At 36.5% G+C, this 24,011-nt stretch overlaps 1 protein-coding gene across 3 annotated transcripts in view; it reads left to right on the forward strand.

Annotated features, from left to right (window-relative positions):
* Positions 1–24,011, forward strand: part of EML6 (EMAP like 6) — a 124,955-nt gene that overhangs the window by 72,767 nt on the left and 28,177 nt on the right. For 2 of the 3 annotated variants that reach the window (XM_038175864.2, XM_038175865.2), the window contains exons 13-27: positions 2,142–2,260; positions 2,939–3,125; positions 5,118–5,223; positions 9,484–9,577; positions 11,987–12,087; positions 13,876–14,078; positions 15,063–15,174; positions 15,867–15,994; positions 17,629–17,770; positions 18,937–19,089; positions 19,360–19,491; positions 22,240–22,328; positions 22,993–23,169; positions 23,280–23,481; positions 23,700–23,826. In XM_038175864.2, the coding sequence (XP_038031792.1) occupies positions 2,142–2,260; positions 2,939–3,125; positions 5,118–5,223; positions 9,484–9,577; positions 11,987–12,087; positions 13,876–14,078; positions 15,063–15,174; positions 15,867–15,994; positions 17,629–17,770; positions 18,937–19,089; positions 19,360–19,491; positions 22,240–22,328; positions 22,993–23,169; positions 23,280–23,481; positions 23,700–23,826 (2,072 nt within the window). The remainder of the gene's footprint in view (positions 1–2,141; positions 2,261–2,938; positions 3,126–5,117; positions 5,224–9,483; positions 9,578–11,986; positions 12,088–13,875; positions 14,079–15,062; positions 15,175–15,866; positions 15,995–17,628; positions 17,771–18,936; positions 19,090–19,359; positions 19,492–22,239; positions 22,329–22,992; positions 23,170–23,279; positions 23,482–23,699; positions 23,827–24,011) is intronic. The other variant, XR_011807807.1, reaches the window with a different exon arrangement.

Raw genomic sequence — 24,011 nt, forward strand, 5'->3', positions numbered from 1 at the left:
CCCCAATTGATCCAGACTTGGATCTTGGGTCTTGGCTTGATTTAGGGCCTCCTACATCACATTTACCAATGTCTGGCAACTACTGGGCTGTGGCTTTGTGAGCTCTGGCAGTCAGTTATGGTAGCTGTCCCGGGTTACTGTCTCCAGAGCAGATTCTGACTTGCTGACTCAATGTGTCAGCTTGACCTTGGATCTGCATTGTCACTGTAGGCTTGTCTGGTGATCAGGAGTCTTGGCTGAATTTACTAAGTGCTACGTAAACACTGATCTTTTTATCAGTCTGTGACGTCGGAGGGTGCTATTATCTTTGTTTTGAAGACAAGGAAACATTCATACCAAATGGTTTGCTTGCTCTTCTGATTTTGGCTTCCATTTTAAAATACTTGAGACCTGATTTTTCAGGAGTCATTATCATTGTGAGTAGACTATTAATTATCGCCTTGACATGTTACCTTATCAATTTCAATGGTGAAAGGTCAAAATTTCCACAGACCAGAACTAGAATCTCAGACTAAGTGCCCAAAGCATGCAAAATACACAAGGAACTTCCAGTTTGTTTGAGTGACTTCATGGCTGCATGTAGCTGCTCTCTAGAGCGCTGATGGGGTCACCCTCTAACATTCTAGACTTTAGGAAAAGGGCTATCTTTTGTCTTCTCACCACACTTTCTAGATCCTGTATTATGTGATGTAGGTCCTTCAGACAGCAGCTTATTCTACCTGTTTATTATAGCGATCTATTTTGCTTGCCAAGTGAAGCAGAGGTTTGTCAAATTTTCTCTCCACCATTTCATTTACTCCAAGTCTGTCTGGAGTGCTTGTTCCAGCCTCCTCCTCCTCCTCCTGATTCTCCCTCTGAATTCAAATCAGACATCCTCCTCCTCCACACTGTCTATGTGTCAAAAAGGACGTCTGGAATTAAAACCTGAAAATGGAAAAAATAGTTTTAGGCAGTTAAACTGTAATATTTCACACAGGCTAATGTATGACAAAGCTAGAAGCAACTTAAAATAGGATTTATACAGGAAATGTGAGACAACATCAAGCATATAAGCTGCACTTAGAAGAAAATCACTCTTTAGAGGAAATAATTTACAAAAGCACATGGAGACTTAAAAACACGGATCTTATTTTGAGACGTGGATTTGTTCTTCTTTTTTAAAAAATTTGTGGCTGAAGCAGTGTAAAGACTTCTGCGTATTCAGATGCATTAGAAAATGATACTCCTGGTATTCTTTTTTATTGGCAGCATTCACTGAGGAGGTAAATGGATGAGAACACTAAGGACAAAATACATTTCATATGAGTGACAGACAAAATGTGTTAAGGTTCTATTTAGCTACCATATCAAAAACCCATCTCAAGTTATATGAACGTTGTTCTGGTAAATATCCAATACTCTATCTCTGCAGTCACATATGTTTCTGTGGAGTTGAAATTTTCATTGTCCTTTTGGGGGAAGAGAAAAAAAAGGCAAACAAAAAAAGAAATGTGGGGACAGAAAACAAACAATAAGGCTGTATGTCAGCGTTATAATGGATTTTGTTTAGTGCCACGGCTTTCAAGAGGCTTCAAACATCTTCAGCATCCTCAAAGAATGTCATAATTTCTGAAAAATGTAGATGCATGGTAATTTGTGACTTTAGTTTTGTCTATAGGGCTGTAATTGTGCTTCACAATTCTGGACACAATGGCAAATCACTTAAGTGCTGTTGGTTTGTGTGTATTTCACCATAATCCCTAGCTAGAATTAGTTCATTATGTCCAGCTTTGACTGTGTACACTGAAATACATATGAAGTTAAAAAGACACTTAGAGACTTAAAAAGTGTTTGTCAGTATTTTAAATCCTTTTCATTAAGTGGCATCTTGTAGAAAAAGTACGTTCTTATGATGCTACTCCAGAGTGATGTTCTGAGCCCCTCATGTGTCAGGGCACATGAAATGTTTTCCTATCTGGAAAACATTTATTATCAGAAGTTCTGCAGGGATGGATAATGACTTGCTCTTTGTTGTAACAGATGAACATCACATTAACAGTATATCAAGTTGTAATACTTGCTTGAAACAGTGACTTTCTTGTATATATATAAATATTCAGAAAACTAGAGCTGTGCAATTAACTTTAACAATTATTATTCAGGTTTACAAAGAAGATCTACCTCAGCTGAAACAACAAAGTAAAGAGAAAAACCATTCTGTGCCCTTCCTTAAAAGAGAGCGAGCACCTGAGGACAGTTTAAAATTGCAGTTTATACATGGGTAGAGTAATATTTAATCATACCTTTTTGTTGTTTTCTTTTTTTTTTCTGATTGTGAAAACAGCCTTACAATTTCAATCAATTCATGTCAGAGCATTTAGCAAAGTATTTTTCAGTGCTTAATCATAATTAATTTATTTTTCATTACTCTGGGGAATTTTTGGAATATCAGCCATAGATTTGCCTCTTTCAGTTGCATTTATTAAGGAACAAGATAAGGTTATAATGCTATAGCCATATAATAAATAATACCTTAGCATTGCATTTTACAGAATTACCTTTTAAATAGCTACTGACTACACCTTATGTTTTCTGGAGCAAAGATTCTTTGTTGATTGTGATTGCCATGATTTCTAAAAATGCCTGATAGATTTATGCTTGAACCCAAGTTCTTGTAAAACTTACCTGAATATAATTTTATGTGCATTACATATTATTTCTGTGAAATCAGTGTTAACTTAGGAGCTAGGTGCAAAGTAAACCATGAAGATTTATGAATGCCTACATTTGGTGGGTTCTCTCTGCCTGTGTGCTGTGTTGGTTTTTTTTTTGAGCCAGCAAGGCATATACCCCAGCTGTACCCTTTTCAAGTTAATACACAGATTATTTGCACAATTTGTTACATAAAGTACCAGGATATTTTTTAAACAAAATCTAACTTGTTTTGTATTTACCTCAGTTACAGGGGCTATGACTGTCGAAATAACTTGTTCTACACACAGACTGGAGAAGTAGTGTATCATATTGCTGCTGTAGCTGTTGTATACAATAGACAACAACACACTCAAAGGCTGTATCTTGGTCATGATGATGACATCCTCAGCCTATGCATTCACCCAGTGAAAGACTATGTTGCTACTGGACAGGTAGGTGTTTAGAAGAGATAATTTTGCGAAAACATGGAAATAAATATCTTTTCCAATTCATAATTAGAAAAAATATGTTTGTTTGTTTGTTTTTTAATTATTTTATTTTCACTTTGAACCTCTGCCTTCATCTGTAAAGTGCTGGAACTGCATTCTATCCACATGCTGGATGTTCTTGATGCTTCCTTAGTCAGTCTCAGTATTTATCATTCACAAGCCTTACTCAGATATTTTATGTAGGTCACTCTACTGATACCTGATAGATTTTCCCAAAAAAGCCAATATTTTTAAATAAAAACACATGGGAATGGCAAGAGTAAGGGAAGAAGAGACAGCAGTTAAAAGTAGTCGTGGGTGCAGTTTCTCAGTATAGCAAATGCCTTAGTCGTAGCAATATTATAAGGCTGTTTATAGATACCAGAAGACAGTTGAATCTTAAACAATTTTGAAAAATGCAGGCTTTGAAATGAAAAATTAAGATTTCTTACTGATATGGAGTGACAGAAAAAATGTTTAGAAATGTTTAAGCAGAAGCTGGCCAGCAGCTTTTTAAGACGGAATACTGGAGAAACAAATGCAGTGGATTTCATTATGAATTAGCGATGATGATGTGAAAGTTCAAAGGAAGTTACTGGAAAGATTTTAGTGAAAATGATGAAATGGCAATTTGAGTGGAAAAGTGTCTGCAGTGGAAGCCAGCACTGCTGTTATTATTAATCAAGATAATGGATTAGATTTGGTGATTTCACTGCAGAGAAAAATCAGGTGCTGTACACTTTCTTTGCAAATAAGTTGCCAGATTTAGATTTAGACTCAGAATAGCTGTATGGGGCAAGATGATGGGCATCTGAATAAAAAGGGATGCTCGCAATCTGAGTGGTAAAGTAGCTGACATTGTGTTGGTGTGAACTGGAGGTAGGACAGATAAGCTAAAAGAGCTTGACTGAGGATGTTGAATTTAAATTGATAGCTGGAATTCCATTAAGAAATACTAGAAGGAAAGAAGATTGTTCAGAAAATTCAAAAAATTTTGTTACACGAACTACAGGAAGGTGAGATTTCAAGGCTAGTGGCCTAGATGGGCCTTTGGGACGAAGGAAGCCCAGAAGCATAAGGGCATAGCATTGTAAGCAAGAAGGTTCTATTTTTTCTGGGAAGGTAGAAATAAGATTGCAAGAGTATGCGTGGGTGAGAGATTTAAGACTCTTGCAGAATTTTACAGAATGTGAAATACAGAAATGTGCTAGGGAGAAAGGGACTTCTCTCAGACAGAGTGAAATAGGTCAAATATTTTTTTGTTCTTTTGATGACAGGGGGACTGAAGAACACCCATACTTATCAGTGCCTTTCCAAGCTTACTTTTTCATGTCCAATTTCATGAGTTTTGTGGTTTGTAGGTGTCCAGACAGTGAGAACTTTTCAGTGTCAGTGAGTGAGGCCAAACTGGGAGAAAGGGGACTATATGTATGGATACATAGAGTATGGGTAGTGTATAGATGTATGTATGGATTTGTAAAGAAGGGATGGGAGAGAGATAAAGAAAAAAAAGGAGATGAGGGAGGTTATGTCAGCTATTGTTTCTAATTAGGCTAGGATCCCTGAGAGAGAAGGATGAAGGGGTACTTAAGGTCTGGTAAAAGAACAAGACAAAAGGAGTGATTTCTTTTGGAAAACTATCTTTAAGTCAGACTGCTCCTGTGCTCCAGTTTGCAAAATGGAGGCAGGAATGTTTCTCATACCACAACTGACAGGGTAGTTAACTTTTCACAAGGTTCTTCGTATACTTTTCCATGAACACAGTATGTTAAAGTTCTACACCCCAACGTGCCTGAAATGAGTTGTGAAGCAGAAGAGACCTTGAAAAAGATAAAACAGGACAAGTAGAAAAGTAGTTACTTCTGGAATGTTTTGAAGATGAGATAATGCTAATTACTGATAGTGGTGTGCTTTCAACTTTTATGAGTAGATATTCTGATTAACCCTCTGATTTAGGTTGGGAGAGATGCTGCTATTCATGTTTGGGACACACAGACACTGAAGTGTTTATCATTGCTCAAAGGCCAGCATCAAAGAGGAGTGTGTGCGCTGGATTTTTCAGGTACATTTCTTGAAATTATTAATTAAAAAGCAATCCTCATGATAAAATTTTAATTTGAATAGCTATGACAGTTAGTTTTCTTCTTTGTGTAAAAGGGTAAAAGGACCATTTTGCAACCAATACAAATTTTATATAGAAGCCTGCTAATAGTTTTGATAAATAAATTTTGTGTGGTAAAGTTAGTCATGGGGCTTTTTCTCAATCAATCATTAACTGATTTTTTGATGTCTAATTCATATTACCAAGTGTACAGCTAGGACTTAAATGGCTGTATACATGTTGGCATAACAATTTAAAAGCAGACAGATCGATCACTTGAAATGAGGTGGCGTTATGATCGATAGGATCATACAATTCTTCTAATTTGCTAATCATGTCCACATTTTTCAGTGAGTTTACAGAAGTAAATATGAACAGTTGTCTGCTCTTTCTCATAGTTGCCTTTCTGAGACTGATGACCTAAGTTGTCTCAGTTATCAAAGGATAATTCCTATATTTAGCATTGAAAAACATCACCCATATGGTGGTGATATACATACATGCGTGTCTTTAGAAAAGTGCTTACAAACCTATTCCCCCTTTTGCTCTTTAAGTAAAAGGACGTTTTGTTTTTTAAAAGTAGAGTGGATAGTTTCCCATGCTGCGTGTCATGCCATTGAAGGTGCAGTGGTCCAACACTTGTAACATTACACAGTAAGAGAAAACACTATATATCATAGTAGGGCAAAGCTAAAAACGTTAGATGAATAGATTTCATACCTGTTTGTCCATCAATATATTCTTCATATATGAAAGACAGAGAGAGAAAGGAATGCTAGTCTTGGAGTACCGGTCTGCTCTTTGGTCTGCTCTTTCCTGCTTTCAGTCTTGCTAAGAGTCTCAATTCCAGTCTCAAAAGTGACTTGGACACTTACATGAACCTAACTCCCTTCTGAAAATAGCACAGAAGCTTTTTTTTTTTTTTTTTAATTATCTATAAGCACTATATTTTCACAAAAGAGTCAGATCTAGCACAGGGTTTAAGCAGTGGCTGTTATGGTTCCTTTTAGCTACCTGCACATCCAAAGCTTGTAGAGAGTGCTTGTATAGTACTTCAAATGCTGTGTATTATCAGATAAAATCTTTATGTATAATTCATGAAACTGTGTCTAATTTGTGCATGCTGCTGAACAGGAATAGGTTCTAAATTGCTCAGTTTGACAAGAGTGTGGCTTGTCTGGGATTGCATGTAGATACAACCATCGTCACTTCAGTATTCTCAAACTTGGAAAGGAAAGGAAAAGAAAGGACAAGAAAAACAGGGCATTTTGGTTCTCTGTGGCAAAGCAGCCATGTAAGAAAATTTAAGATTGCAATCTTGGAATTAAGTAGAATTCTAAAATTCTACTTCAGTTCACTTCATGTGCTCAATTCCTCTCATGGACCTGGCCCTTAGTGCAGTATATCCAGTTTGCCTTTAGACTAAAGTCATCTTACATCAAACTATAAAGGAGATTTTAAATAAATTTTCACAGATAATGCGCCAACCCATTACTTTATCTGTTCTATCCTTTTCTTAACTCTGATTTTTGTATGGACTTCAGTTCAGCATAATCTGTTTCATACTCTTCTCTTAGAAATGTAAGAATTCGTTATGACATAGATCACATTTATGAGACAGGAATATATGGAAGAAGTACCTTTATCCATGTACCTTTATAAAAGCATAAAGAATAGGCTGGACTCTTCTGGACATAAATTTGTACAAAAATAATAAAGCTTTTTTTAAAAGTAACAGTTGCTGGTATCATTATAGTATTGCTTTAGGACCTGATCCTGAGAAAGCATATATTGAAACATAGAGCCTCACCATTTCCTAACTGGCTTTAGTTAATCTTCTTGACACTGAGAGGAACAAATAGTTGCACAAATGTGTACCTCATAACAGGACTGGAGTGCTAGTTTGACTCAGTTAAGGCAGTTTTTGTTGTGTTAGTAAGATATTTCCAAGTTAGTTTCAGGTCACACTACTTGAAGCTTAAAAAAAGAAGTCCTAGATTCCAAAGGTAGGTTGTTTCTGGCTGTAGTTGATCTGGTGGCTGACTCTATACTACTAGTTCTCTTTGCCCTTACTCACTTTGTAAAGCACATACTATTGGTTAGAGTACAGAGATGGATCACTTTGTAGGACTATTCTGATGATCTCACTATTTTAATATTATAATTGTATTCATGCAGTGTTTGATTGTGCCCCCTGGTGGCAAATTTAACGTCTATAATACTGGATATTAATCAGAATGTATAGCCCATATTAATACATCAAGCCTCATGGTTCAAGTGGGTAAAGTTGAAGTTGTATTCTTACCACAAATGTTTTGTCAGCCATTTTCCCTTCACATAATTGTTACCCTTAAAAATAATTATTGTCATTGAAATATACAAATGTATCTAATTCTTAGAGAAAAAGTACGTATTACTGCAAATTTACCTTACATATCAGATATCTTCATAGCATTCTATCTCACTAAAGCTTCTATAGAATGGTTTTACTGTTCCCTTTACTTTCATTTCTTTTCACATTAACTTTTTGTGTCTTCTTGCTTGTATCTTTATTTTCATTATTTGTTTTATAAACTCAGTTTTGTTTTCCTGTCCTGTCCTGTCTTCTATCTTCATTCCTTCCTGCCTACTTAGACTCCATCCTTCTAGGTCCATTTCATTCAATTGTGAACTCTGTAATTTCCCTTCTCCTTCTTGGCTTGCTTCTCATAGAACTCAGTCATGTAAGATGCTAAATACTGTGAGCTCAGTCCAGATATGAGGATCTGCTCAGCCTAATAGAGTCATTTGTGCCAGTCAAATGTTTTCTGTTCTTTAAGTTAAATATGCTTAATGACAGAGTATTCAGCATCTGTTAATTTCTGGAAGAAGTAACGTTGTCAAATAATTGCTTTCATTCTCTCTTTCGGCCTTTTGGCCATCTCACCAGCTCTCTACTTCCTCCCACTTGATTTTTTCTTCAGTAAAAAAAAAAACATACGATTGGCTCCTGCTGCAGCCTGAAAATCATGTTATTACATAATTCAACAATTAGGTTTATTTATTTATTTATTTATTTTAGTTTAATGGAAGTATTTTGCTCTAAAATTTTGTTAACAATGGTATTGTTTATCATCATTTCATACATATAGCAAGGGTACCTAGGTACTTTTGAATTATGTTTGAAATTCTCTACTCTCATCTCTCATTCGGGCTGTTTCTTATGATGTTAACTTGCCGTTAATTCTAGCCTTACAAATTTTCATCATATTTATAGTTTCATTACATTTCCTATTAACTTGTAGCCATCCATGTTCATTATACAACAATAATAATTCTTGGCATCATCTCAAGTAAAATAAAAGAATGATAATCTCAGCAGAAATATTTCAAACACAACATGATTTTGGAGTACTTGGACTTTATGAAATTGATTTTCATTGTTTTGTTTGATCAAATATATACAGGAGAGTTTTCTGCCTGCCTTTGGGAAGGATTCATTTTTCAATAAGGATGCCTTTTCTATAAAATAACAGCTGTCTGTTAATCATCCAGTTAAAAAATTGAGCAGGAAAATATAGTTGTGATTTAGAGCACAACCTTTTCTATCTGAAAAGTGAGATACTGTATTTGAAGCCACTTTAGTTAAAAAGAGGAAGATTAGGTCATGGATTAAGAGAGTTTTCTGTGAAATCTGTGGATTTCAGTCTGATAAGTCATCACCTACTAGGTACACTTTTGGGGGCAAAGTATTACAACATGAGTCCACCACTCAAATGAAATTTGCAGCAGGTATAGACCAGTCATATGAAGAGGTTTGGCAGGTTGACTGTCTTTCTGTTTTCAGTTGTACAATTCTATTTGTAGCCTACTTTAGGAACTCAAGGCCATCAGTGAATCTGAATCCTAATATGTCAACCTATTACTTCCTTTTTTTATTCTTTATTTTCAGCTTTTGTGTCTCATCAAGAGAATAAGTAGATGCCTCCCTCTAAGCATCTGTCTCTGTATGTGTCTCAAATACCCTCTGCACAGTCTAAATACACCTTTTTGGCATTCACCACCCTCAGTCCCCTCCATCACACACTGTAGGTGAAGAATAACTTTTGGGGGTATTGGTACTATATGTCTCTTTCACATTCTAAAATACCAATTTATGTAGCATGTTTGTTGTGTTCGTTGCTTGCTGTATTTTCACTTAAAACCTTAGCACCTTTAACATTAAGTGTTGCTTTTGTACAGCTGATGGAAAATGTTTGGCATCTGTTGGGCTTGATGATAATCATGCCATTGTGTTTTGGGACTGGAAAAAAGGAGAAAAGCTAGCAACAACCAGGTAAGAATGGATCTCAGTGTAAATGTGCACTGTAGTTACAGTTTTCTGAGTACTATTATCCACATGTATTACTTTATAGGAAAAAAAAAAAAAGAGAACACCTCTCTGAAAACAGAATGGTATTTTAGAGCAATAAATCCATCTAGATTGAAACACTTGGGATCTACAGTATAGTATTTGGAAATCCTGTGGACTATTGTCATGGGAATCATCCCACCAGGTTTCCATGTAGTTGATGGCAACTACATCATAGTTTCCTACTAGCATGGTGGCTTCCAGCTCCTGTTTGTTATCCATACTGCATGCATTAGTGTAAATTCACCTCAGCTGGGCCACCTTTTGGGAGGGAGAAGCCCTAATATCCTCTTGACCATACTCAGGTGTTTCCTCACAGAGATCATAAAATAATCGTTTATGTTCTAAAGAATTCCAATTTAAATTAGTATTTATATTTTAGCAGTCCCTACAGGCAATTCCCATATTCTGGAAAGCACAGTAGGACATATAAAAGAGAGAGACAAAAACCAAGACAGGAGAGTTTACATCTCAGTTTTAGACTTAAGCCTCACATACCCTTAGCAGGCAAGAAGAATAGAAGGATGTCTCCTTACAGTCATACAGACCCACAAGAAGAATTCATGTAAAGGACTAAACCTGAAAAACTAAGTGTGTGTTCACTGTTTACAAACATTCATTATGTTTATTATATACTTATTTGCATTCTTTTTCCTTGATTTTCTTAGTGTGATTTACTTCTGCATGACTTCCCAGTTTTCTTTGCTTGAGACAATGTTCACAGTATATGCCCGTTTATTTGTTTTAATTGCTCGCTAGCTTGTTTCCCTATCTATATATCTTGGGTTTACAATCTTCTGTCTAGTTTCATTAAAATCCTTATTGAGTAAGTGTACCCTATTAGTGAAAGAAGCTCAGATATGTTTTGATTCTATCTTATCGTGCCTTATATGCTGCTGCAGTGCTGGTCCTATTTGATCATAGTGTTTTGTGTTAGCAGAATCCCTAAGGGAGCTGAGGAGGGCATTGTCAAATTTATTTAGGGTCTAAATCAGTGAATCACATGCTCTCCTACTTTCTTCATTCTGTAAGAGCAAATGTCCTTTGTCAGTCCCTTGGAACACAAGGGCACAAAAACTACACAGCCTTGGATACTTGGTTTGGTCTGACCATTGCGGGAAATTGAGCTGCAAATGTAGGCCATACAACCCAGGTCTCATGTGCCTGCAATATTCATCCTATTACATGGGCAGACACACTCTGGTCATTTTGCAGGCGACTTCTGCACTGGGATGCAATTACTTTGATTTTGGACATTTTGCCTGCATGATAGATGCTTCTGTAAGAGGCAGTATGACCTGCCTGAGCTGAAAGGCATCATTATAGCAAAGTAGAGAACCAGGAGAAGGAGGAATTGCAAGAAATTGCACTTCAAATGTCAAAGGAGTAAAGGGCTGGCTTTTGTCTAGACTGACTCAGAAAAAGAAAATATTCAAAACAAGAAGGTTATCAGAGTTGTGGGTTGTTTTGTTTTTTTTTTTGGCTAAACCTGTCTGACAAAAATCACATATATTATGATCAAAACGTGAAAATTCAGGCTGAAAAACTAGTAATTTTTGCTCTTGGTGTTTTATAAAATACTGAAATAGAAATAATTACTGAATTGTATCTGGGAATATTTTCGTAATGGTAAAACTTAATCTTGCAGATTTCCATAAGCATATATCCCAGCAAGGATAACGTTATCCAAGAACTAAATTTGAAGGTGTATATGCTACTGAATGAACTGTGTTCTAAATTATAATTTTATAATTTAATTTTCCTTTGGAAGCACAGTAGTTTTGAGACTTCTTTGCTTTTTTTTTTTTTTTTTGATAAACTATTTTAAAGATTTATAAACTGAGTTCTTATCCATTTAATTATTTATGATGCCCTTTATACCTTCTCTTAATTGCATTGACCTTTGTTGCCTGCCTCTTCATCATGACTTAACTGAAATTCAGTGGGAGACAATTTTTATTCACCATATTTCTGTAGTCTAATTCATACGTGTTTTATGCTCAGGTACATTCTGATAGCTCTGTTGGTCAGACTCCCAAGGCTAAACTCTTGCGGATTCAAAATATGGCTCTGTACTTTTTGTTTGATAGGGTGTAATGATGGCAGAGAGAATGTAGACAGCCTCTGTGACTCATCTGCCAGACCTCATAGTGTTACAGATCCATACTCTTGTTTTTGTGCCACAAGTATGACAGCTGTGTTGATTACATTCTCATTGCTAAAGACTGTTTTTGGTTAGTCTGATACTATGAAATGCTTATTTAAAACAGATCAGTTTGAAATGTTAAGTAATACCTTGCTATGCTTTTTATTTTATTTTTATTTTTATTGCAGGGGTCATAAAGATAAAATATTTGTAGTGAAGTGTAATCCACATCATGTAGACAAATTAGTCACGGTTGGGATGAAGCACATCAAGTTTTGGCAGCAAACAGGTATCATATTGAATGTTTTCAATGTAATTGATTTGAGGATGTATATCTCCTTCATACAGGGACATCATGTTCTCAGTTTAATAATATTTTTATTTATAAAGGATTTTTCTAGTTACCAAAATACTAGAGGTGTCAAAACCTACCTCTGATTATGTAAATGTCACAATATTCTTTTCTCATTGGAAGTAATTTCCAGCTAATTGTTTTTTAACTGTATTCATGGTATTAAGGATTTCTCCTGAAAAAACATCCTTGGCTCACAGAAAGCGCGTAGTCCCTTCATTTACTCAGGCAGTATATGGCCCTGATTGTGAAAATACCAGCTGGTAACTAAGAATCTCAAATGTCTTTGGTGCACTGCTTAAAAAAAAAAAAAAAAAAAAAAAGTATTGCTTGCACTTCAGATACTGATGGAACACTCCAGCAGTCATTCAACTTCAGGATAGACCTGCACCTGTTTTTCAGTCTTCAGAAATGTCTTCCAGATATGGAAGCACAGGTTGCAAGGTGCCAGGCTGGAAAGGTAACTTGTGAGGACAGACCTTAAAATACTTGCCTGGGCAAAACAAAAAATAGATAAACAGGTACTGTGCAGAAGTTGTTACAGAAATTTAGATTTCATCCATTAGGCTAAGAATCACGATGTGGTATTGCAAGAATCATGATGTCAAGATAATACAATTTTTGTAAGATGCAAGAATTTTGTTTCTATTCATAAAAAATGAAAAGCAAAAATGTTTTTCATTCTTTAAAAACAGATTCTGTTTCTGACTAAGGATATTTTTTATTCAGGACAGAATTTTTGTTCTTCACGACTATTAATCATATACACACAACATGAGTAATGGGTAAAAAGGTCTTAGAGAACATCTTCACTGTGTAAAATTCAGCACAGGTAGGCAGCACAAGGGCAGCTAAAAATAGAACTCAAGACAATGAATAATTAGATAGTTTTAAGAAGTTCCTAGGCTTACACCATAACTTAAGGGATTCAAGTTGTACTGGTGCCCTCAGAATAAAACTTACTCTTTTTTTTCTGCATTTTTTTTAGAGCTAGGGTGTTTTTGTAGTAATGACATATACTTCATTACTGTTTGCCAAATTGTATTACATTCATTTGCATTAAGCAGTTTTTTACTCCAAGAATAATCTCTTTGCAATAAAAAGAATATATTTTGAAATTAGATTTGCTTAATAGAATTGACTGAAGCAAGGACACTGCTGCATATATTATTTTATAATTGGTAAATTTATTTCTGTCTATATGCGCCTAATTCATGGGTGCACATGACTCCTTCCTACTTTCTGAACCAAATTAAAGTACGTGGCAGTGGCAAAGTTAGGCTCTCTGGCAATCAGAAGAGGAATAAATCCTGTCATTCATTCTGCAAAGCTGCCATCAAATTGTCAGGTGGCCAGTGGTCAACTAAAGCAAACCTCTATCTTTTGTGTTTTTGCGGTCACCTCTGAAGAGAAAAAGGGAGTTTGGCATGCTGTTCTGTGTGAAAAGTGTTTTGCCTGCCATTGTGTTATTTCTTCTATACAATCCTCACCAAAATTTATCATTTTCATGGAAGTAACAAGAATACAGGGTGTACTGCTTCAAAACTGTCATTACTAGATTGATTTTTCCTTTAATGTGTTTTTCCCTTGTACACTAAGTTTTCAGTGTTTCTGTTATCTACTATGTCTTAGGCAGTCACAAGAAATGATGAGGTCAAGACATTTGTCCTTTACAGCACTATGATTACAAAAGTATAAAAGGACTTTCATATGTTTATATTGCAGGTGGAGGCTTTACATCAAAACGAGGAACATTTGGAAGTACTGGAAAATTGGAAACTATGATGAGCGTTTCATATGGGCGAATAGAAGATTTAGTTTTCTCTGGTGCTGCTACTGGAGACATTTTCATCTGGAAGGATACGCTGTTGCTTAAGACAGTGAAAGCTCATGACGGGCCTGTATTTGCAATGCACGCGTTGGATAAGGTATTTGTCTTCTTTTGTGATCTATTCATCTTTATTATTTTTATTTCTATATGTACTATCAGTGTGTCTTAGGCAAGCAAGACTTTAAGTATCCAAAGGTTTTGTTTTCCTGAGTTGTTTATTCCAGATAGCAGAAGTATTTTTCTTCTGATGCTTCAATAAATCTTTAAGAGAAACTGTGGCAAAATATATCATTGATATTACATACATGAGGCTTTCTCTGAAGACTGAGGCTAGGTTTTACTGCTGGAAATCCACTGGCAATTTGAAGATGTTGATAATGGAATATCCTTTCTCAGATGAAAGGCTCTAAAATTTCATTTCAGCTCTAAAATTCTAGCATGAGAAGAATAAAAATTAGCTATAAACATTGTTATGTGTTAAAGGCAGTTAAGATCCCTCCAGCATAGTCCTTTCTGGCCCTACTTGTTTGCTGCTAGTTTTTCCATCAATTTTTCTCTCTGATCGTGGTACTTTATCCTCTGAACATCCTCTTCACTTATGTTTGTGTTGGTTAGTGATTTACGCTGTGTTTTGCACTTGGTACAGATGAAGAGAATCTACCAAGGGAATTGATCAAAGAACCAGTCGCTATTCATTATTAGAACAGTTTGAAACATCAGTGAAGTCTGTTGAGTTTGCAATAACTTGAGAAGCTAGTATTATCATCTACTGCTTCTTCTAAGGATGAAGCACATAGCTTACGTTCCCATGCAGAAAAATGTTATGAACAAGCATTGCATTGCTGTTTACAGTAGTATGCACTCTGTGTGGTTATCAGCCTTTACAGGATAGAACCCTAGAAAAGCATCTTAAAAAATAAAAGCATCATTCTCCTCTTAAATGGTTTCTTCATAAGAAGAGGCTTCAGAAGTTTGAATTGGACAAATTCCAAGCACACAGGAGAATTTACACTACAGTTGGGCGTATGTTAATACGAGAGTGCTGATGTTTATAAATGTTTTTTGTACTGTGATCATACAGGGGTTTGTAACTGGTGGAAAAGATGGAATTGTGGCACTTTGGGATGATATGTTTGAAAGATGTCTGAAGACGTATGCTATTAAAAGAGCAGCACTATCTTCTAGTTCCAAAGGTATTATTTTTCAGTGTGTTTAATAAGGACTGCATGCGTGAAGGCTAGTAAAATGGCAGTAGTAGATGCCAAATCTTACCAGAACACAAAGGAAATATTACTAAACTACTTACTACTGTGTGCTGGATTTTTTCTATTTTGGTTGAAATAACTTGTATTTCACCCAGTCATTGTCGTTTTATATTTTATTCTGCTATTTCTTCCTCTATTCCCTGACATATGGCTTTGTTTTCACCAAAGAAATTATTTTAAAAAGAAATATCACAAACATGAGTTTGACTGTTTGAAAATCTGTTCTGCATTTAGCAACTCGCTTCCTCAAGTGGACAGGTTTCACATAGTAGGACTGGGGTCCTGATAAGTTGGAAAGACCTGTTAAATTGTACTTCCCCAGGCATCAGTGTGTAAAGTGGTATTCACAGACAATCACAGAAATAATGTCTATGTTGCTGCAGCATCTAAACCCCTTGTACACAGTCATTGTTAAATCAGTAAAATGTCTTTACAAGGCCACAATATAGACTAGCACAAGCTCCTCTCCTTCAAACTATTAATTAAATCCATTAGGTAAATGTACCTCATATTTCATGGTTGATTTTAAGCAGGTTTTAAGCTGTATAAACTTCAGATGAGATGAGGCTCTTTTTGGTTTCACAAGAAAAACCTAAAATGAACGTCCTTTTATTCCTCAGGTTTACTTTTAGAAGACAATCCCTCTATTCGAGCCATCAGTCTAGGACATGGACATATACTAGTGGGAACTAAAAATGGAGAGATACTTGAAATTGATAAAAGTGGTCCTATGACTCTACTGGTTCAGGTACAATATGGATCTTCCTTCAAAACAGTCCCTGTAGAAGTACAAGACATTATTGGATTCCCCCATTCATTTGCTTTGTTTTCATTAATTCTGTTGGCCATAGTGCCTTTCCTTGCCCAGACAGAAGTTGATGCTTTCTTATGTAAATGACTTTGAGATTCACTGTGGATTACAGAATTCTGAAGCGAAAACCGAGAGTCCATTAAGTTCAAATGCTTATGAGACTTTTAATGGATGATTTAGGCTTTTCAGTTCAGGACCCAATATAAAAATGAAAAATGAAGAGCAGAGCTAACACAATATATTTTTTTTATTTTGACAGTATGGATCCGTTTATTTGCTTTTATTGGAATAATATAGTGTATTTTGAAAGATCCTATATTTGTGAAAAAATGTTTTAGACTTCTAACATCTTTCTACAGTGACATGCACTTGTCATTGAATGTCTTTTAAAGTATAGAAATATCTTTTTGCAAGACAAAGGATTTGGGGAAGTTATAAATTCTGGATGTGCATGTGCCCACTGATATATCTAACATTGCTTTGGTTTAGTCTCTTTAATAAGCATGCTATCTATATGTAGAAAATTGCATGTATCATTTACTAAATCATAATTTGTTTTTACTTTTTGTTTTCTGTAGCTAAATAAATTGTTTTTTACAAAAAATGTTTCTTATCTTTGATATTTTTCTTTCCAGCTTGTTCTGATCACATAAAGTAATCTTCCAGATTTATACTGGTTGCATGACAGCATTAGTAACCTAAAAGTGAGAAGTTTTATTTTATAAATTATTTTAAACTAGTACAGTAATTGCAATTCAAAATCTCATCCTAATATAGTTCCCTTCACGTGAATAGTAAGGGCATATGTGATAGTAAAGGTAAAAATATAGTAAGGGAGATCTGATAGTAAAATTACCTCAAAATTACCTCTTTGCTGTGAGTTTTATGGCAAAGGGAAGTTTTATAATTGTCATCCAGACTAAATTACATGCTCTCATGCATCAACTTGAGCAGAAGTATAAAATACATAGGATGTAATCAAGAGACCATGACACTTCCTTCCTTTTTTGTTTTAATGGTATTTTTCTGTCTCAATAAAAAAGCTAGTTACCAAGCTGAAATTCAGACTGAGAACAGTGAGAAATGATTTAATCTTTAAATGCTGTGCCAGTGAGTTGTATGTAACTTGAAGGAAATCTACAGAATGCAGGAAGAGTGGTTAAAACGTTTCAGTGAGTTCTGAGGAAAAATTAAAAGAACAAAGTTTGTGTACATTGGCCAGAGAAGTTCTAAAAAAATCACATAAACCTTGTAGACAGATCATCCTGAAATCCTGAAATGGGCTAAAGTCCTGTCTTGGGCTTAACTATTTCCTGTTCAGTTCAAGTCTGGAAGAGGGAGCATTGGTATAACAGGAATTGCAGCTATCAGTAGTGAAGGAAACTAATATTTCAGGTGGTTATTAGAGGAACCAGACCGGACATTCAGGTCTCTTTGAATTTGGAAAATGTATGAAAGGAGATGGTGAAGACCTTATTGTCTGAGACTTGTAAAGGGAGATAAATCAAGTGCTAGAACACGTTACATAAACACAAATGGATTACTTCCTTATATTAAATGTTTTCCTCTAGGGACATATGGAAGGAGAAGTCTGGGGCTTGGCAGCTCATCCTCTCTTGCCTGTCTGTGCAACAGTGAGTGATGATAAAACGCTTCGAATCTGGGAACTTTCTTCACAGCACCGCATGCTGGCAGTGAGGAAACTCAAAAAAGGTAAGCTTCATTTGGTCACATACTGTGATAATAATGACACTTTCTGTGACATCTCCATCTTTGTTCTCAGTGCACATCACAAACATTAATGAGGTAGGAAGAGGACCTAATCATCAAAAAATAGGATGTAAATTGTCCTTGGCCTGTGTCCAGTCTATGACAAGTGTAGAAAGAAAAAGGGTTATAATCCATTGTAATGAATAATAATAAAATTAATTTTAATCTGTTTCACTCTTATTCCAAGGGGGAATGATTTGACCTCAGAATCATTTTCCTTCCTAAGAATACTTAAAGCCAGCACATTTGCTGACATTAAAAAGTTTCCTTATAAAGACAAATACAAAATTTTTTGCGTGTTAAGCACAATCAGTCTTCAGTGACAACATGAACTTCATGTGTTATTACTAGCTTCTCTGAAAATGAACAGTTGTCCTGCCCTCTCTTCTGCATAAAACTAGATGAGGTGTTTTGAAATGCTGCCTTACTCTCATTTCATTTACTCAATTCATAACCTTCAGGAAATTTTATGCTGTAAATTCAATGTGCTCCTTTCTTGGTGACAGATCCAGAGCAGAGGAATTTTAACTAGCTGAGGGAAAACAAAGTTGAATGTTTTGGAAAGGGGATCTGAGGGGTGGATGAGGATGGCTGTATAAGATTTGTATGCTCAAAAATAATGTTTGGTAGAAAAAGTAAGTGAAGAAAATGTAGTACATCTCTGTTTTAAATGTGTTCCATCTGCGTGCATAACTATTATTCAATCATGAAATAAAGAAGCTTCCAAGTGTTGCATCTCTGAAAGACTTATGTTACCTGCAAAGAGTCTGTGAATTTTTTATCTGAATTTCCTTTCTGTATGTTTTCTTTATATATTTATATAATTGATGTGTTTAGAATGAAATGAGGTATTTGCAACTAAACCGATTTCTGGACTGATGAAATCACCGTTGTCAACTCAGGAACAGCCTGTACAAGGGTGTACATTACCATTTAGTAAAATGTTAATCATAGTTCTCCTATCACATGATAAACTTGTTTTAATAAATCACAAACACATTTTAAAAGCATATACTTAATGCAGAAAACCTTTCACTTACATTTTGTGATAGGTTTCTCAATCGCAAATTCAAAAGCCTTAAGATACTCCTTTTCGTTTTCCTTGATAGGTGGACGATGCTGTGCCTTTTCTCCTGATGGGAAAGCCTTAGCTGTAGGATTGAATGATGGGAGTTTTCTGGTGGTAAATGCTGACACTGTTGAAGATATGGTATCTTTTCACCACAGAAAGGAAATGATCTCAGATATAAAGTTTTCACGAGGTATAATTAGATAGCAAAGTGAAAGGGCAGTGTTTATCTTGGAGTTTGTTTTTCTACTCTAGACATAAGTTTGAATGTTCAGAAAGTAGATTGACTTTTTGTGTGCTTCATGTCTTTAAATACTTTACAATTCTGTATAGTTGTATGTAGCCTTGCATAATGGGGTCCACCCCTGCTTGGGGCTTTGGGTCAACTGCAGTAATAAAAATGCATAGCAATAATAATTATAACATGTATGCCCTTCATAACCTCAATGTCTCTTCTTTACAGAATCAGGAAAATACCTGGCTGTGGCTTCTCATGATAATTTTGTGGATATTTACAATGTGCTTACCAGCAAAAGAGTTGGCATTTGTAAAGGTGCATCTAGCTATATCACACACATTGACTGGGATTCAAGAGGTAAAATGTTTCACCAGAGATTCAGTTTTAAAAGTTCTTGCAAGAGGGAATATCGGAATTGCCATCAGGGAGTGTGAGCAGGAGATAGACTGGTGGAGCAACTCCCTGCAAGGCCTGAAGGAAAGGCAGCAGGGTGAGACACCCAAGTGGTGGACCTTCAGCCCTGTCACTCTTGAGCGGAGGGAGTGGGACCTAGGAGATAAACAAAAATGGAAGCAGGTCCCTGCTCGGCATCACAGGCAACCCCGCTCCCTACCGGCCTTGCCTTCCCAGGTGCCCTTACACAACAGGTTTGAGGCCTTGGAGCTTGAGAGACTGGTGGGTGAGGATGAGGTCAAAAGTCTACCCAGGAGGATGCCTAGGGAGAGGAAGTTGACTCCATGCCTCAAGATTGCCTCCACTAGGAAAGAAAGAAGGGTGATTGTTGTATGTGACACACTTCTCAGGGGAACAGAGGGCCCTATACGTCAGCCTGACCCTACCTGTAGGGAAGTTTGCTGCCTCCCTAGCGCCAGGGTCAGACACATTGCCAGAAACGGGCCCCCATAGCTGGGCCCAAAGAGTCGCGGTGAATGGAGTTAAATCCAGTTGTAGGCCAGTCACTAGTGGCGTTCCCCAGGGCTCGGTACTGGGGCCAGTCCTCTTTAATATCTTCATCGATGATCTGGATGAGGGGATTGAGTGCACCCTCAGTAAGTTCGCAGATGACACCAAGTTAGGTGCGTGTGTCGATCTGCTCGAGGGTAGGAAGGCTCTGCAGGAGGATCTGGGTAGGCTGGACCGATGGGCTGAGACCAAGTGTATGAAGTTCAACAAGGCCAAGTGCCGGGTCCTGCACCTGGGGCACAACAACCCCAAGCAAAGCTACAGGCTGGGAGAGGAGTGGTTGGAAAGCTGCCTGGCAGAGAAGGACCTGGGAGTATTGGTTGATAGTTGGCTGAATATGAGCCAGCAGTGTGCTCAGGTGGCCAAGAAGGCCAACGGCATCCTGGCTTGTATCAGAAGCAGTGTGGCCAGCAGGGCTAGGGAGGTGATCGTCCCCATGTACTCGGCTCTGGTGAGGCCGCACCTCGAGTACTGTGTTCAGTTTTGGGCCCCTCGCTACAAGAAGGACATAGAGGTGCTCGAGCGAGTCCATAGAAGGGCGATGAAGCTGGTGAGGGGTGGGGTCTGGAGAACAAGTCCTACGAGGAGCAGCTGAGGGAGCTGGGGTTGTTGGAAAACAAACAGCTTGGAAAAGAGGAGGCTTAAGGGTGACCTTATTTGCTCTCTAGAGGTACCTTAAAGGAGGCTGTAGCGAGGTGGGGGTTGGTCTGTTCTCCCACGTGCCTGGTGACAGGACGAGGGGGAATGGGCTAAAGTTGCGCCAGGGGAGTTTTAGGTTGGATGTTAGGAAGAACTTCTTTACTGAGAGGGTTGTTAGGCATTGGAATAGCCTGCCCAGGGAAGTGGTGGGGTCACCATCCCTGGAGGTCTTTAAGAGACGTTTAGATGTAGAGCTCGTTTAGATGTTTAGATGTAAGAGACGTTTAGATGTAGAAATGGTTTAGTGGAGGACTTGTTAGTGTTAGGTCAGAGGTTGGACTGGGTGATCTTGGAGGTGTCTTCCAACCTAGGTGATTCTGTGGTAACCATTCTTGTACCAGTTACTAAAACAAACTGTAACTATTAAGGCAAATACTTTATCAACATCAAACACTGTATGGGTTCAGTGCAATTACGTTTGCTGAGGGAATTCATCCTCACTTCTAGCACTTGTGCCAGAGTACAAGGTAATTCACTAATAACAACATATGACTAAACTGTCACTTACGAACATAATACTGCTTTTCTTTGTCCTGCTCTTCTGTAATTTTGTACTGTGTGGCCCTTTTTTTTTTCCCCACTTTTTATTTCCAATTTCTTTTCTTTGCTGAGCATTACGTGGCAATCAGTGCGATGAAATTAGAGAGCATTACTGTCACAACTAATTAAGTCTAACAGGATTGATAATGAGCTCATGCAAATAAGCCTTCCTGAACTTAATATGATTCTGTTCAAAACCACCTGTGAGTCTGAGTCCTACTTCCCCTGTTAACACTAGTGTTGTGGAAGTTCACTGACAATGACAGGAGCTAAACTCCTTTCAGAATCTATTCAGATCTCTTTTTTTTTGGTGAAAATAAACGTATATAAATACAGAGAGTAAATTTGAAAGCAATTTGTGCTTCTTCATGTACAAATGCTGCTAGCGTACTATCAGTCACATGCAAGATTATCTTCGTGTTATGACAATATCTGTGTGGGTCTGGTAAACTTCATATTAAAGGTCATTTTCTTGTGTAGCTGGACTACATACTAGTTAGGCAGAGCAAAATAGATAAGAGTCTAAAACATTTTACACTTTTGGCAGAACTGGCTTATAAAATTTTTATGAAAATTAATAGTTGCGCATTTTTTTTAATTCCCACTGTTCTGATGATAAAAACATAAATGAAGTGTTTCTTCTCAAAAGATAGCCATTTGCTGCAAGACTAATTTCTCAAGATTGTTGGATGGTATTTAAAACTCTGTCTCTGCAGTGAAATCGAGAGTGTAGAATTCTTACAAGAGTGATTCTAAGTGTCTGTCTTTACTTTTGCTATGAATAACTCTCTGGAGGATAATTTGTTTTCTTACTTCCAGAAACTTCTTCGTTCAGTAAAAAGAAAGTTCATAATACTCATAATAATGAATAAGATTCACAATAAATTCTTATTTCATATCCAGGAAAGCTATTGCAAGTCAATTCTGGTGCCAAGGAACAACTATTTTTTGAAGCACCAAGAGGGAAAAGGCATATTATAAGAATTGCAGAGGTATGAATTATGCTTACTGGATTCTTTTTTATTTTTTTTATATTTTTTCTTATTGCAACAGTTACTTTTCTAGACAGTTGAAAGTTAACATATTTTGTCTTTAAAATGGGATTTTTTTCCTTTAAAAGTACTGTATTTACAGTGTTTAGAATTAGAATTACTTACTCATTCTGTAGTGTCTTCCATAGGATTTGTAAACGGTAGAATTTTAAAGTTTTTATTTGTATCTCTAAATTTTATTTTTGCTTGCTTAATAGCAGTTGTTTCCCCAAATTCTCTTTCCTGAACACTCACCTGTTTTTTATGTAATCAGTGTGCATGCAGTTTATAAACCACCTTTAAATGGTATGACCTAGCTTTCAATCCTGTTGATTATTTGTGATGCATAAATGTTCTACAAAATTGCCAATGTTTAGTGCCTCAGAAAATCTGTAAGATTTGTATCCAAATCATGTTTATCTAGGGAAAGTGAGAATGTTTAAAGCTGCTTTTAAGCCTTTTGATAAAGAAGTGTAATTTGTGCTATCTAGCTGAAAACACTGAATGCTTTCTAAAAAACATTTTAAAAATAGTTTATATTAGACACACAAAAAACATAAGCATTAAAACAGTGTGTATTGGATGTGTATTAAGATCACGTCTTTGGATGAAATTTTGATTGCAGATAGAGAAGATTGAGTGGGACACCTGGACATGTGTTCTGGGTCCTACTTGTGAAGGAATTTGGCCTATGCACAGTGATGTCACCGTTGTAAACGCAGCAACTCTTACAAAAGATGGAACACTATTAGCTACGGGAGATGACTTCGGTTTTGTGAAGCTTTTTTCATATCCAGTAAAGGTAATGAGTGTATTTATTTCTCAGATTAGAAACTGTAGTAGAAAAGGAATTAGGGAAGGTGATGCTCATAATACACCAGACTGCTAATACACAAATTCTTTGTACTACAGGGCCAACATGCAAAATTCAAGAAGTATGTGGGTCACAGTGCACAGGTAACCAATGTTCGGTGGTTACACAATGATTCTGTGCTGCTGACTGTAGGTGGTGCTGATACAGCTTTAATGATCTGGACCAGAGAATTTTTGGGCATTCAGGAGAGTAAGCTGGTTGATAGTGAAGAATCAGACACAGATGCAGAAGAAGATGGAGGTAAAAAGGATTATATAACACACATTTTTAATGGTCTTCATTCCACAGAACTCACACAAATATTTAGCTTGAAGTGGGAAAAAAATAAATAAATCACGTGCTAAAGTTCAGTATAGGGAGAGTTTGGTAGGATTGTTTTCTTCTGTTGGTGTGGATCTTCTTTTGTAGTCTTCCACTATGAAACATTGTTAATGTGTTTTATGTTTTATTTTTCAAAGGGTATGATAGTGATGTTGCAAGAGAAAAAGCAATTGACTATACCACTAAGATATACGCAGTAAGCATCCGAGAAATGGAAGGGACAAAACCACATCAACAGCTGAAGGAAGTTTCAGTCGAAGAGAGGTATGTCACACAAAGGCATTCATTTCCAAATGTGGATTGCATTTTTTTTGAATTTCCTTTCCTTCAACTAAAACTAGTCTTTAGAAATATGACAAGAGTTTTAAAATTCACAAGATAACATTTGAAATGCTGTTCGTAAGCTACAATATGCGTTAGTATGATGGTAAAGGGAATATATATGTAAG

Source organism: Anas platyrhynchos, chromosome 3, assembly GCF_047663525.1.
Source record: "Anas platyrhynchos isolate ZD024472 breed Pekin duck chromosome 3, IASCAAS_PekinDuck_T2T, whole genome shotgun sequence".
Lineage (NCBI taxonomy): Eukaryota > Metazoa > Chordata > Aves > Anseriformes > Anatidae > Anas > Anas platyrhynchos.